Source organism: Crinia signifera, chromosome 4, assembly GCF_055691185.1.
Source record: "Crinia signifera chromosome 4, ASM5569118v1, whole genome shotgun sequence".
NCBI classification, from domain to species: domain Eukaryota; kingdom Metazoa; phylum Chordata; class Amphibia; order Anura; family Myobatrachidae; genus Crinia; species Crinia signifera.
Window position 1 is genome coordinate 103,321,255 of NC_139220.1, and position 16,550 is coordinate 103,337,804.

Genomic DNA, 16,550 nt, shown 5'->3' on the forward strand with positions numbered 1-16,550 from the left:
GTAGGTCCCGACCTTCTCAGTATGGGGTCGCGACTCCATGTTGGTGACCATCAGGCTGATAACTTTTCTAATCTCAGTCAGTGATTCAAGGAGTCTGAAAAATCGGTACTTATGTAGTTTCATGGCGCCGTGCGTCTGAGTCCCCTTGCGGGGCGCGCTTCGCTCGCCTACACTGCAGGCTCGGTGGCTCGCTACGCTCGTCACGCTATCTAAAATCAACTCCATGCCAACATGGATAGTGGGGGTATGAACTATCCATGTTGGCATGGAGATAAGTTACTTTATTTTAGATAGTTTGTGGTGAGCGTAAAACCTGGAACCCCATCCTGGCGCCATGAAACTACACAAGTACCGAAAAATTTGTTGAATTGTCTGTTATTTTAGACTCCTCCCATCATTTTGTGCCCCCACAATGCCGCCATGTATGTGCTGTCTGCTGCCTACACATGTGATGTGATGACCACCTGCAGTAACTTAATGGGGTCCTGTAATAATTTGTATTGTCTGGTGGGGTCCCAGATCAAAATAGTTTGAGGACCCCTGTACTAGAATATAATATAAAACATTACTATATAGTATTTTTAATTGGCAAAATGTGTCAATTCTTATTGAATAAATACCAAACAACCATACTATCAATACAATCCCATATGATACAATAGAACACAGAAACTGAAAGCACATCCATTTACACTTTCTAAAATTATTTCATCACTTTATAAACCTATTCATGAGTGACATCACAGCAAGTGCTAATTTGTATTACTATTGTTTAATTGCCCTTTGTTTTAAGAACAATTCTATTAATGGGTTCCCCAAATGTATTATTTATTTTCCTTAACTGATAAAAATGTTTTCCTGTGAGGCCACATATGCACATCGGCGTAGGTGTGGAGAGCACACGCCATTGGCTGTGACTCTCCTTACAGCTGAGGTACACACCTCCTCCACCAACGTTCTACTTCCACACACCCTCAGGTATAGCCGGTATCGGGACTGATCATAGACTGACTCATGAAAGACAGTCATATGGTCGACAGCCAACAGGTCGACAGGGTGAAAAGGTAGACAGTCGAAAGGTTGACAGGGTTCAAAGGTCGACATGGTCTAAATATCGACATGCAAAAGGTAGACATGCATTTTTGTACAAAATTTTCCGAGCCCGAAGCATGGCGAGCGCAGCGAGCCAAGCGAGGGGACGCGGTACACTTAGACAGTGTCCATGTTAACCTATGTCAACATAGACACAACTCGTGTCTACCTTTCCATGTCAACCTTTTGTCTTTCAACCTTTTGACCATGTCGACCTTTTTCATGTCAACCTTTTACCTGTCGACCTTTTGACCCTGTCAACCTTGTGACTATCTACCATTAGTGGTCGACCATATGACGGTCTATCATGAGTCAGTCTATGTTTTATACCATAACCAGTATAACCATACTGCTATATGTACCCCATTTCTTCTGTACCCTCATGCTCACTGACACTCAAGTACAATGCTCTCAACAGAGACCGCAATCTAATCAGCTGTCACTTGAGACCTCTGCATTAACATGAGCAGCCTCCACACATGATCATTGTTGCTGGGATGAGTAACTCCCCTTATCTCCCCCCCCTGGCTGAGATCCACTGTGCAGTCTGTCCTGTGCTGACTGCTTCTGGTACCTGTCGCCAACTACAGATGAGAAATGACTTTACAAAGGGCACCAAAATGTTTGTGGATTCCTAGAAGGGAGTGAAGATTTTCCAGTATTTAAGGATCTGTGGCGCTTCTTTAAACAAGGGCTGATTGTTATCCTGTGGCACCAGGGCATCTCTGAATAAACAGGCAAAGTGACCTAGCACAGTCCTCTGAAGCATGCTTCAAAATATATTAACCCCTTGCTGCTTTTATGCAGTGATTCGCTGGTGACCATGCTATAGCAAGCAGTTGAATTTTTTTATTTTAGGAGTGATCATGACCACATTATTATATTTCTAATCTGACTAGGCTATCATCAATCCCTTTGCGACCATAGGTAGAGTTTGCAGCATCCCAATTTCCATGCATGTTTGCACTGGTATGGCTTAACCTTTTTATATCTATGTGCATTTTTATTCTAGTTTTCTTATTCATCAATGCACTAAACTTTTCTTTTTTCAGACTATTGGTGCAGCATTTGTTGCCAAATCCATGAATGTGGGAGGACGCATTTTGACACTGGGAATATGGGTAAGTACTAAATCATACTACCATTGATATGAAATTTTAAACAAAGATTTTCATTGTGTCTTTTCCTTGTTAGTATGCCGATACGCGATAGCGCTTTATTTATTATGTCTCAGAACGATTATATAAATGGCATATTACATTACAAAATTGCATATGTAACTATGGGCCTGATTCAGACCGGATTGCTCATCTGCAAAATTGTAGATGACGACGAGTACATAGCCACCACCCAGACAGAAAGAAAGCCCGCCCCGTTCTGCGAGTGTATTGCGACTCATACAAAATTCACAAAGCATGAAATGATTTTTCCAGTCCGTGCAAATGTGAGTAATACCCCTTTTACACCAAAATCCCTGGTCGGACCCTGGTCTTTGAACATGGGAGTTTCCAGGGTTGGACCCAGCTTCATACCCCATTTACACAGCACTGTGACCCAGGTCTGCGCCGTTTACACTGAACCTGGGTCAGCACTGCTTTTCCCTATGGATGACATTAAAAATATCCATTTTAGGATAAACTGCCATCCAACTTTCCCTCAATGATTGCAAATAAAAATTAAAAGACATGACAAGTTAGCTTTGAAAAATGTTGGTTTATTTAGTAAAATATTTTTCAAAAAGTTTTATTCATTGCTCAAGCACACATAGCATTATAAAAGTGCAGCATCATCCATGTGCTCTCCCCAGCCCCTTCCCCTGCAGCCTCAGACCGAATCTCCCATGTGCTCCGCCCCCCCCCCCCCCCCCAAAAAAAAAGAAATAATAATAATATAAATGATACTGCATCCAATTATCCAATTAAGATTTTTGTGTGCACTGCCCGTATCCTTCCTGGCTGCTGTCTTTTGCCACTGCAGCGCACTGTGGAAGGGCGTCCAGCACTTCTGGTATCCTTTCAGCACTACCCAGATGTCCCAACTTGGGACCATTTACACCGCCCACGACCCAGGTCCAACCAGTGTTCAACCCTGGTCAGGACCTGGGTAGGAGACCAGTGTTACTGGACCTGGGTTGACCCCTTTTACACCAACGCTGACCTGGGTCCGACCTGGGTTATTCCTTGGTGTAAAAGGGGTATAAGTCTGACCCTTCCACAACTCTATGCCCGAAACAGGCCCGGCGCTGACGTCAGAGTCTCCCTTAAAACGTCTGGGCACGTCTGTGTTTTTTTCCGACACTCCCAGAAAACAGACGCAGACTTCCTGTCAGTCAAATTGCGAGGGTATTGCGATAGATATTTACGCTATTTGGGCTTGCTCATGCGTGCTATGATCCGTACACATGTGCAGTCATTGGATAACCAAACAGATTGCAAATTTGCTCAATAGCAATCAATTCTTAATCGGGCCCTATGTCAGGAGGGAATACATTTGTTAAAAGGAAATTAAAAAGGAGCATAAATATACAAATTTATCTCTATAGTCTCCTGGTGCATCCTAGACACCCAATGCTAGTGGTGGTGCTGCTTGGGACCTGTCAGCTCGCCTGTGACAGGCATCTCCCGGGCGTGGATATTGAGATTAAATAGATAGATATATGTTATTGTTTCATTTTTGTAGTCTCAATCACTATAGGCACAACCACCAGAAGCATGGGTATCCGCACAGGCTGCTCAGTATAACCATGTTTAATGTGGGAGAAAGGATGGTTAAATATTTCCTGCTATTCTTTGCCTTGCACTGATGCCACAGTCTTTGCCCACAGGATACTGCAGGCTCCGAGCGTTATGAAGCCATGAGCCGCATTTATTACCGGGGGGCCAGAGCGGCCATTGTATGCTATGGTGAGAATGATTTTATTGTTAGTATTTGAAGGAGATTGAGACCTACTACATTTAATGTTTCATATACAGCAAAAAGCACCATTCTGTTCTTCTCAAGGACATTCATGGTTTTGTATTTCTTTGACTCATTTCTTCTCAGATTCTTGGATTTGTTAGAACCTGACATGGGTGGCTTTCTACTTAATGTGCTATAGAAGTTGGCCTAGGAGTTTAAACCATGCTTTCCATCCATATTATTATAAAGTGCCTGTTTCAGGTAGAATCAGCATCATTCTGCTGTGGGGCATTCACATAAGTTTACATCCAACACTTTAAAAAAAAAAGTATTTGGCACATTTTGTTTTGCACATTAAATATTTACACCAGTTTTATGTGGCCCTGTATATTTTTCTTTAAATATGTTTTTATTTTTAATAAGTCATTCAGGCATACCAGCTTTTCACATTTTATTTTTTTCCCCAGTTTTGGTCTCGAGATCCCAATTTTTTTTAAACCATAGCCACGAATTAGCAGTTTACCTCCAATTGCCTAATTTAGATTAGACTAGTGAAAGCGAATTGGTTGCTATGGTTTGAGGAAATATTAGCAGAGCCACCATTGGGTTATACCATGGCAGCAAGACACAAACTTTGCAGTCTAAAGGCCCATACACACTTGAAGATTTTCATTTCAAAAGACTTTGCCAAAATCTTTGATAGATATATCTTTCACCAAAGTAGCAGTGACGTGCGGTGAGGTCATTGCCTGGGGAGGCACTGACCTCACCGCACGTCACTGAGCTGTTGTCCCTTCTCGCTATGCCTATTATCACACATAGGAGCCTATCACGCTTCTTCTTTGTCAGCCTGTGTTGTAATGTTTATTCCATCTATTATTCCCCCTCCTCCCCACCGTGTTCTTGGCTTTCTCTCCATTCTTCCCACTTCCTATCTCACTCTAAATTAGATCAGCCTCTGATTCCCCCTGCACACTGTCATTTCCCCCTGCACACATCTCTCGGATGCTTTCTGAATGATAGCTATAACACACGTTGTTACAAGTCCCCAGATCAACTGCGCTCCTCCTCTACACAAGCATGCCCCCCGGCATTCTGCTGGCCCCCCTATGAGACGCTGACAATCCAATTGGTAGATTGAAAGCCATTAGTCTTCCACCTCTTGCCCCGTCTTGACACTTTCCAGTTTCTGACAGGTATGCAGCGGCCGCCCGCCGCCGGTACATGCGCGCCCCACCTGCCCTCCCACCACCCGGCGGACTCACCTGTCATCTTCTCGGCGGTGACGGCGGCCGGTTCGGGTGAGTGACAACGGCAGTCTCCCAGCAGGCGCCGGACTCCGCGCTGCTGCTGCTGCTGCATCCTCTCACGTTCCTGCATGTGTGATTGGGCCAGCAGATCCAGTGCTGGATCCGCTGTCCAATCACATCTGGGGGCGTGCGTTTATACTGGTGCCGCTGTCATTGCGGCACCAGTATGAATGCCGCTTCCCCATTCATATTCAATGGGCTTTTACAGCCCATTGCTGCACCCTGCCCACCCCTTCCCGCCCCACGCTGCCCGGAATCTCAATGTTAACAGCGGGAGGCACCTCTCCCGCTGCCTCCCACCCTCACATGCAGCAGTGTAAGAGGGTGGGAGGCAGCCAGAGAGGGAGAAATGATGAAAATAATAAAAGAAGATATATAAATATCTTCTTTTTATTATTTTCATCATTATGACAGGGGAGGCTCTGCCTCCCCTGACTGCACGTCCCTGCAAAGTAGTGCGTACACACTGAGCTTTTGTCCCCAAAGAGCAAGAGATTTTCAGAAGGGCGAAAGACTTTGCTGAAAATCTTTCATTATAAATGGGCTGGGTTTGAATTCCAAGGGTTCCGACGTGGCAGCCCTCACCACATCACCCGCAGCCCCTTCCCTCCCTCGGAGCGATACCCCGTGGAGCAACGCGGCACCCGCATCACACCCCCTTCCCCAGTGGAGCGAGTAGTGCCGGAGCACACCCCCCCCCCCCCCCCCCCCACCTGGGGCGCTACCTGGCCATATAATATATATATAATATATATATATATATATATATATATATATAGATGAACAAAAACACGTCACTCCGGGACTGGTGTAATAACACAAAGTTTACTGCGTACTGTCTACGCCGTTTCGGGCTGGGCCCGTCTTCAGGACATTGACAATGTCCTGAAGACGGGCCCAGCCCGAAACGGCGTAGACAGTACGCAGTAAACTTTGTGTTATTACACCAGTCCCGGAGTGACGTGTTTTTGTTCATCTGCATGTGTTGGTGATTTATCACCATCAGCGCGGGCACCCGGGCAAGATATTGAGCTGTACCTGTCAGCGGGAGGAGTTGCCGGACATCACCCTGACCTATATATATATATATATATATATATATATATATATATATATATATATATATATATATATATATATATAATCTGGGTGAAGAGATGAAAAGAAGCGCTTCATAGTGCAAATATTGCTTTTTTATTCAAAGACATTCTGTCACTTTTAAAAATCAATAAAATGTACACTGCGTACCCTGCTTTTCAGCAGCGTGGGCTTATTACCACGTGATTTTAATCAATATCAGTGTTACCACGATCACAGTCAGGCACTCCACAGGTCAAGTATGGGGACGGCTACCGCTTGTGGCGTCTGGCTGGTAGCCAAAGCTTGCTGGCGCACTCTCCTCCTTCCTGCTTTCCTGATGTGTGTCGGGCACAAAGGGTTTGCGTCTGGTAGGACCCGATGGGCGGGTCCTACCAGACGCAAACCCTTTGTGCCCGACACACATCAGGAAAGCAGGAAGGAGGAGAGTGCGCCAGCAAGCTTTGGCTACCAGCCAGACGCCACAAGCGGTAGCCGTCCCCATACTTGACCTGTGGAGTGCCTGACTGTGATCGTGGTAACACTGATATTGATTAAAATCACGTGGTAATAAGCCCACGCTGCTGAAAAGCAGGGTACGCAGTGTACATTTTATTGATTTTTAAAAGTGACAGAATGTCTTTGAATAAAAAAGCAATATTTGCACTATGAAGCGCTTCTTTTCATCTCTTCACCCAGATCAATTCTAATCCCGTGGGTTCCCGGGATTCCCTCTGTTTGAGAAGCTGCGGCCAGAACAACAGGTCTAGTGCACAACCCCGTGGATTGCAGGGGCTAATTCTAGAGACTAAAACTCAGGATTTCTTCCTGTAAAGCAGAGAACTGAGCGCTCCTCCGACCCACTTGTTTGATATATATATATATATATATATATATATATATATATATATAATATTAATAATAATAATATTTGCTGCCTTTAAATTATTACATTGGGCGCAGTGGGCAGAAATATATAAACATTGGTGGTCAGTGTGTTTAGCTGGGCAGACAGCACTTCTGTGCTGTCTGCTCCGTGTTGTGCAGGGCGGGGGGCGGGGCCAGCCGGGTGTTTAAACTGGCCGGGGAGCAGCAGCAGCAGCAGCCGGGCGGCCAGAGGGAGACCGCAGGGTGCCGTGAGTATGACAGGCGGGGGGGGGCGGCGGGGCGAGGCAGCGGGGCGGTCCGCCGGGCTGAAAGTGGTTAATCTTTCAGCCTGGCAGGCGTACACACATGGCGATGATGGATGAAAAACTATCCATCATCGCCTCATCTGCTGGTAAAACCAGCAGATGAACCACTTTCCTAGCGATGATGCGGGAGCGCGCATCATCGCTAGTGGGCAATCTCTGTGCCATACACACTAGGCGATTTTGAGCCAAAAATCGCTCAAAACGGCTGTTTTGATCGATTTTCAGCTGAAAATCGTCAAGTGTGTATGGGCCTTAACATGCACTCATCATATAAATGCTGATTGGTTAATGGCTTAAGCACACATTTTGCACATCTATGCTAGGTTGATAAATTACTATGGGTCTATTGTTTCAGGCACCAACATTCTGTTTGCATTAATGCATAATGCTTGCACCTGTTATGTTGCAAAATATGTAAACAAGCAATACTAAAAGAGAAAAGCTGCTTCTGTGTCCATTTCTGCACAAGTCATTTAAGAATTTAACCCACAGCATGCTGACATTCCTACAGACTACTGATGGTCATAGGGACTAATTCAGACTTGTACACTCACCAAATGGTTAGCATACAAGTCTGATGATGGAGACGCTGTACATGTGCAGAACGGGTCCTGCGTCCTTGCACGCAGTGCCCCCTTAGACCCAGCCTTATTAATAGGTTGAGGGAATTTAAGGGTGGGGACGTGGCGCTGGCCTGGTCCTTTCCTCAGTCTACCTTTATGGGAGTAAAAACAGGGGGTATGGATGGGGAATCACAGGCGCCTGTGATCCCCCATCCATACCCCCTGTGTTGCCTCACTATTAATAGCTAGAGGATTGTACTAGCAGGAGGGAGGAAACAGGCTGCTGGGAAGGGCGCATTTGATTATTTTATACAAACCCTATTGCATCGCTACCTATATGGGAATGCTGTAGTCACTGTCTGCTTCTGGTGATGCAGATTTACTGACATGAAGGTTACTCAGATGACAGATGGTCACACATAGGGCAGTATTCAATGCTCCGGTGAGGACGGCACAGCATTCTCCAATTTTCGTTTGCTGCGCATTCTCCATTTTTTTTTACCCCTCACCATGCCTTCTGCTCACATCGTTCAACGTTCCAGCTGCTCGCCCCTGATGGAGAGAGCATTGACCAATGCGGGGTATGTGGAGTTAATGGCTCCATTTGTAGGCAGTTTTTAAATATTACAGCGATATGCAGAAAAATCCAAAATAAGGATTGAGGAATAAGAGGTGAATCATGGGTAGAATATACAGAGAGAAGAAAAAATGCATCATGGGGGGAATTGGCGCTTCTAAAGAAAAAAAAATAAAAAAAAATATAATATAGATCCTACAAATAATAAAAAAAAAATAGACTTGTAGACACCAAAAAGAAAATAATGGTTTTTTATATGTACGTAACTTTAGTTCACCTACAAAAGATGCAGAGAGCAAAACTGAGAGAGGCAAGCCCCAAAAAAAGGAGCAGATTTTTTTTGCATTGAATACGCAAACGGCGAGGTACACAAAATGTCCCATAAGAAAGCAACGGCGATGACCAAGCAGTGAACAGGGCAAAGCTCTCTGTTTATTTTTGGTGAACCGGGAGCATTGAATAGGGGGAGGTACATTTTTGGAGAGAGGACTGGCCTTCTCGCCTAAAAAAAAAGCGAACCTTGCCGGTAAAAAAAAGCAAAATGGGAGCATTGAATACTGCGCATAGTGATCTTGCCTGAAATGAGTAGATTGTAGCAATATTTGATGGGAAGTCAGATTAGATAAAACTGTATCTAATGATCTTCTGCTTACAGCATGATCATCTCATATATATATATATATTTGCTTCAAGCGGGCTTACTTTATAACTCCCTCATTAGTACCATATTAGTATTACGTAATCCTCACAGAAGAGGTATACGCAAACAAAAGGGAAAGTTCTCACTCACACACAGAAAAATCTATTGCCAGTACCCTTATGCCACCACAGTAATATAATTTCTGACAGAATGAAGTGGTGAATTCTTCTACTGTTGTTATGCGATATATTGCTATTATTCGGGAGAATATTTGAACAACTGCACATAGTCTTGTATCATCCTTGATCCTATGGGCATTGCACTATGAATAACCAGTCATAGAATGCGAGGTGATTTTGCCTATGGACCACTGTGTAGCTTTCCTACATGAATCTCCAATAATGGTGGTAGGGTAGTAAGTCCTCAAAATGGTCTAATAACCGCTTCACACAAACTCCTGTTACATGTATAATACAAGTGGTCCCATGTATGTTACAGATATCACAGACATCAGCAGTTTTGAAAGAGTGAAGTTCTGGGTGAATGAACTGCAAAACTGTGAAGAGGTCGGTGTGTATATAATATCATAGGTTTTTTTTTTTTATGTTTTTCTAAACATTGTGCATCTAATAAGGAGTTTCTTTCTGCTACCAGCACTGTAGGATTTACATCTGTGGTACAAAGAGTGACCTTATTGAACATGACAGGAACATGAGACAGGTTGATTTTCATGATGTACAAGATTACGCAGATGGTAAGATTATGGGCACAATAAGGGTAAATACTCAATGGGAAGACTTAATACTTGTAAAAGCATATAGTGATCACTTCACTTCCCTTTTTGCTATTAATCACGAGTTTGCACTAGATTTTCCTATAGATTTAGCAGCAGTTCGGTAAAAAAAAAAAAGCCTGAAGCAGAAAAATGAAATACTAGCAACAACAGCTGGTGATATGGTGGCACTAGGAGCAGTGTTTAATTGTGTCATTAAGGTGCCATTTATTAGCACAAGTAGCTATAACCGGTGGGTATAGATCCAAAAACCTCACTTTAGTTTCTCATGTATGCTGATGTAACAGTATATATGGGATGCAATAAGAATACCCCTGATGTCATCTGTGCAAGTTTTCAGCAATCACAACGTTGCGATTGGAATGGTGGAGCCTGTGATAACCATTGTGTAATACAGTGGTTCCCAACCTCAGTCCTCCAGTACCCCTAACTGCTCAGTTTTCCAAGTCACCCGGCAGGAACACTGTATATCACAAATGGTCACATTTTAATCCACAGGTGACCTGGAAAATGTGAACTGTTGAGGATACTTGTGGACCGAGGTTGGGAACCACTGGTGTAATAGATGAACTGTAATGCTGGTTGCAGTTCCTAACTATCAGTTCTCAAACAAAGCCTGTAACATGACAGTTAGGAGCTGATTGTCTGGTACTTTATCACACTCTACTTTTTTTTTTAATACAACAATTGTGTTTTGGCCTATCTTATAGGTAATGTAATAAATGTTGCAGTTCAGTTTCCAATAGGCCATAAGAGCAGCTAAGTGTACCTAGCTATGGTATTGGAACCATGATAGCCTGTCACTATTCAGTCAGGGTTTCTCTGCTGCTGTGCTGAACCTCCTGACTCATTATACATTTTGCTATTTAAATAGGACAACTGCTCGCTTTACAGACTGCATTTATTGTTCTAACCTGCTTTCATCATTTTACAGAGATTAAAGCTCACCTGTGTGAGACATCTAGTAAAACAGGACAAAGTGTGGGTAAGAGCTGTTATTAATGCATCTAACATTATAGACCTGTTATATGGCAGGTTACCTCAATCTCAAGCCCTGCTCGGACACCCCTCCCCCGCAGGCTATCCTTGCCCCTCTCTTGCATTCCCCTCCGGTGTCCCAGAATGTCAGTCAGGCCTCCAGAAACTGCTTTTGGGGTGCCGGCTACCCACCATTGTTCAAAAGTTTTGAGGTTTAACATGTAGAATCATTTGAATGTCTTGTGAAAATGTTAATGGGCAACAACCATTAGTCTTTGATAGATGTTGGCCAGAATGTAAGATAGCATATATAAGTTAATGCAGTTTACTTTGTCTTTGGAAGCTTATGAAATGTGTTAGGGTCATTTCTGTTTTGAGCAGGCCCCTAGCACTGTTGCATGAAGACTTCCTTTACTTCCCCATCATAGAGCACTTTATGCTGCCTGTTGCTCGAATGTCCATCGCACTTCATACTCTAAGTATAGGACTTATTAATTATGGGTATTGCGGAATAGTTGAGATGGACAGAAAATAAGAAATTATACGGTAAGATAGTTCCATACGTATGATATACAGTATATGGTTAGTAAGAGACAAACCAAAATCAGGAGTAAGCGATGGATACAAAACAAATCAGGTACACAGAGAACAGTCCAAATGTATTATTCCAAGGTCAGTGGCAGAATGCAAATCTCAGTCCACGTCACCGCAGATAGCCACTGCTTGACAAATGCAGGCTAAGCAGACGGTTTCAGAAAACTACCTGAGCCTAGTAAACCTAGAGACAATGGGGTGAGGTCTTGAGGACCAAGCTCTTCATCATATGACCCTCTTAAGAACAAGCGTCCTAGTTTAAAGAAGCAGCAGCACCTGAGAGCAGTTTCCACAAGAACAAAAAGGGACGCAATGCAGACTACTCGCCCAGCAACTGAAGCCTAAGAACAAACAAAGTGTCTGTGCTCAGCTAAATCACAAGAAAAAAAGGGTTGGATTTTCACCCCAGAGCTATCCACATAAATTCCATATTATCCATGTAGGTGGCTAGAAGAGTATCTTATAGGAATGTCACTGATGAGCCCAAATTTGTAGCTAAAGGGAGAGGCAGGTAACTTCCTACTGTGAACCCTTTCAAAATTTCTACATAATCTATCTGGATATTGGGAATTGTGTATTACTATTCCCAATATCCAGATATATAAATTCTTTATGAATTAAAGTTACCCCCTCTCCCTTTCCCTGGCTGAATCACATAAGTACCTGCTATCATGCAACAGCCTTAAGCGATTGTTCAACCTAAAAGTAGAATACCATCCACTTCCTCAAGTAAGTAAAAGAAAACCACATCTACAAATGTAACCTTATCCACTCAGTATTACAGGTCATTATTGGAGGCACTGAGCCTACTTTTGCAGTCATTCAAATAAACTTTTTTGTTTTAGAATTTCTTTTTTTTTATGCTGGAAGTTTGGAAAAATGCAATATGCTGTTTGCTTGACAGTACAGACCATGCACACTGCAGTTTAGTGGCAGTTAATTGTTTTTCTTTTGCATATAATATAATGGTATAGCTTTGTGATAGTACTATACTTGCTAATTGTTTTTTTATATTGTGTTTGTGTTTGCCAACCAGATGAGCTTTTCCAGAAGGTTGCAGAAGACTATGTAAACTACTGTGACTTTCAAGTTCAAACAGGTGGGCCACTATGCTAAAAATAGAATATCCACAGGATATCCCCACTACAAAGACTTAGGGCCTTATTCTAGTTCACTATTTCTGACATAATCCTTCTTAGATGGACAAAACCATGTGCACTGCAGGGGGGGGGGGGGGAGATGTAAAATGTGCAGAGAGAGTTAGATTGGGGTGAGTTATTTTGTTTCTGTGCAGGGTAAATACTGGCTGCTTTATTTTTACACTGCAATATAGATCTCAGTTTAAAGTAAAACCCCACCCAAATCTAATTCTCTCTGCACAAGTAACATCTGCCCCACCTGCAGTGCACATGGTTTTGTCCATCTAAGAAGGATTTTGTCAGAAAGAGTGAACTAGAATAATGCCCTTAGTGCCTGATTCAGACGTGAACGCTATTGTGAGAATTCTCAGTGGACTGCGAGCAGAAAGCCATCCAGACAGAGAACATGTCTTGCAAAATTGCAAGAGAATCGCGTATGGATCGTTAATTGCTATCTACTTGCAAATCCATACGCAATTTTCAAACCATCTAACAGTTTTTGCATCTGTTTTTGCATTCCATCTGTGCAATTTTGAGTAACTCTGACCGAATAATCTGTGACAGGGTGGAAGTGGTCATCACGGATGTCACATACCCTGGTCAAAAATGCCTGGGAACGCCAGCGTTTTCTATGACACACCCAGAAAACTGCAGATTTCCACCCCCACCCCCCCAAACGCTAACTTCCTGTCAGTCAAAGTCTGACCACATTGTGTTTACGATCCATACACATTTTCTGTTGCTATTACATAGTAGTTAAAGAAAGAAGTAGGTCCATCAACATTGACTAAATAGTGGTTATAGATTGTACCTCAATGTTTTTTTCCATCGTATGCATACAGTATCCTTGTGCAGTTGTTCGATAATCACTGGATTGAATTCTCTAATCAACTCTGAATCAGGACCTTAAAGCAGCAAGGTGTACTGAGAGAATATTATAGTTTATGCAACATATTTATTTGTAACATAGATTGGCTGGTACTTTATAGCTGGGCACACACTAGGCGATATGCAGCAGATTGAAACGACATATTGGGCACGTAGTCTAGTGTGCAGTCACAGACATACATTGGAATGCGGATGTGAACACTATATCGCGGGCTCACGTGATATGTCATTCAGTGTATAGGAACAGCCATGTATCATTACATCAGCATCCTGTCATCTGCGTACACACATTTTAAGTGTGACCCAGTCTCTGTAAATAGACCTTAGGCACTTATCAAACACAGCTGCTTATAAACTAATGGAATGTTTACTTCATCCATTGTATCAGGGTGGGTGTTTAAATCAATTACTGGTTTTGTGTTACAATACATCTAGGTACTTCCAGCACAATTTACATGATCACTTTACCCTTGTAAATTAAGAATTCCTAGTTTTTCCTCAGTCCAAAATGGTAATACCAACTAGAGGTTAATTATTAAATGTTAAAAGGTCCACATACATGAGGTACAAGTTGGACCTAATTTCCCCTAAGCTCCCCCCAGCAGCTTCCCAGGAGTGCTCACTACGATTTGGCCCTTGATGTGCCATCTTTTATTTATCCCATGTAAAATTCCCGGGGAGCTGCGGGGGCAGGAGACAAAAAATTATACCTGGGCTTCGTGAAGCACCTGGGGGCTGCGGGCAGTCCGCAGTGTCCAGGAAGCGCTGAGTGAGTTGACAATGCAGACAGCAGCGGCATAATTTGAAAATTCAAAAGAGAGGCCGGATGCTGATTGACAGAGAGAAAGAGCACACTGCAGTGTCTGCTCACTCAGAAACCAGCCCAAATCGGATAAGTGTATGGGCACCTTAACTTTTAAAGCTGCCAATTATCTGTGTTTTTGCCTGCAGAAATTTAAATGTGCAATAATATTAAACCCAAAACACACCTGTAAAAGTGAGAAGGCACCATTTACAAAATTAACATTTTAATGTAGACCTATTTAACATGCTGCTCTCCATCTGCCTGTGGGTCTACATGCCCTGACACCATTTTGTTGTTAGGGCATGCCAGGATGTGTAGTTCCACAGCAACTGGAGAGCCGCATGTCACTCGGGCATTTAGGAGCTAGATATTGGCCTTACTGAAGGCATTTTTTGTAATCAGCATATTTCAGTTCACATATGAATTTAATAAAGTTCCTTGCACTTGATAATTTTACGCGCATGCAGGTTACTAATGCAAAGTTTTAGGGCTCTGTTGTAAAGGACACAATGGAGTCAAAACAGTCTGTCAAGAACATTGGTTCAGGTTCCATAGCAAAGGTCTTATTCACATAATAAGGAACAGTCACCACAAATAGTCATGGAACATATGATGAAATCTATACAGAAAATACTGCCTCAGAAGCAAGGAACAGCAGCTGGTCACAGGCACACAGACAGTCAAATAGCACTAAAAGGGTGTACAGACGGTGCAAGGGCATGGCGATTTTTACTAAGGACTGTTTGGACATAAGCCAAATACATGGTTAAGTGAAAATTGCTTTGCCTGCACTGTCATTTTTGCCAGACAATAGTTATGCTGCAGGACCGTGTATCACTGGCTCCCTCAGGAAAAGCCCTGTACACACAGTGCGATCCTGGCTAACTTGCTAGGCAATTTTGACTATCTAGTGAAATTGCCTAGCACATTGCACCATGTGTACACTTTATGAGTGCTAGGTCTTGACCCTCTTTGATACAGTCTTGGGGCAGGCATGTGCAGTTTGATCCCTAGACTCCAGTACTGAATTTATCTCCCTCATCTGCGCATTAGTGGCCTGCACCAATTGTGAGTGTGCCTATCATTAGCCCTTAAGGTGCCCATACACGTCCCGATGCGGGCGGTGCGATCTGTGCTTTGAAGTGCGCGCTCCCGCGGCACTTCATCGCACAGTACAAAAAGTATGTACTGCACATACTTTTTGTACTTGCTTTTTATCGCATCGCATTGCATGCACAAGGCATGCAATACAATGCGTGCTAGTTAAGCTGAAGCACACCCACATCGGGACGTGTATGGGCACCTTACAATATATTTGCATTACATGCATTGAAGGCATAGCTGTAAAATGCACTGTTCTAAAGCACAATGACAGTATGCAAAGCTTTACACTAAATCTATATTTATCTACAGAGCCAAGAGTGGATTTGAATGATCGGAAAGACCTCACTTCATATGTCTGCTGCCATCACTAAACTGACATATGTCCATTATGTTGCCAACAAATTCAACAGTTTTTACTGTTTTTGTGCTACAAATTTATTTTATTGTATTTTAAAGACTAATCGCAGTGACGTTTGCCAAATGGTTGCAAAATAGACTTTTTTGAGAACTGATACCAACTTCCCGATATGCACCACAATCTATTTATGCACGTTTGTATATGGCATAAAAGGACAAAGTGACTGAACATGAAGTAAATGACTGTAAATGACTATGAAAAAAAAAACCCCATGAACTAATTGAAGTTTTGGATTGGTTTCCCTGGCAACATTTACAAATAAAAGTTTGTAGTGTTCAGATGATTTCTTAGAACATGAATGAGTGTGGTACTGTATTGACATTGTAAATTTTATGAAAGTTCTTTGCAGTAAGAGCAGTTTAGGGGTTGTTGTTTTTTTTATAAATGTGTATTTCTTTCTTTTTTTTTTTCATTTTCAAACAACGGTTTCATTGTATTTTTTCACTCAGAAGAATGCATTTCCTAGATTATATAAATAAAT

The 16,550-nt window shown here is 42.7% G+C and overlaps 1 protein-coding gene across 1 annotated transcript in view; it reads left to right on the top strand.

The window, feature by feature from the left end:
- RAB24 (RAB24, member RAS oncogene family) overlaps positions 1-16,258 on the top strand; it is a 38,821-nt gene extending 22,563 nt beyond the window's left edge. Inside the window, exons 3-9 of the mRNA XM_083182106.1 lie at positions 2,145-2,213; positions 3,917-3,995; positions 9,849-9,916; positions 10,005-10,104; positions 11,078-11,128; positions 12,752-12,814; positions 15,961-16,258. Coding sequence (XP_083038232.1) covers positions 2,145-2,213; positions 3,917-3,995; positions 9,849-9,916; positions 10,005-10,104; positions 11,078-11,128; positions 12,752-12,814; positions 15,961-16,022 — 492 coding nt within the window. The 3' untranslated portion in view covers positions 16,023-16,258. The remainder of the gene's footprint in view (positions 1-2,144; positions 2,214-3,916; positions 3,996-9,848; positions 9,917-10,004; positions 10,105-11,077; positions 11,129-12,751; positions 12,815-15,960) is intronic.
- The last annotated feature ends 292 nt before the right edge of the window (positions 16,259-16,550 follow it).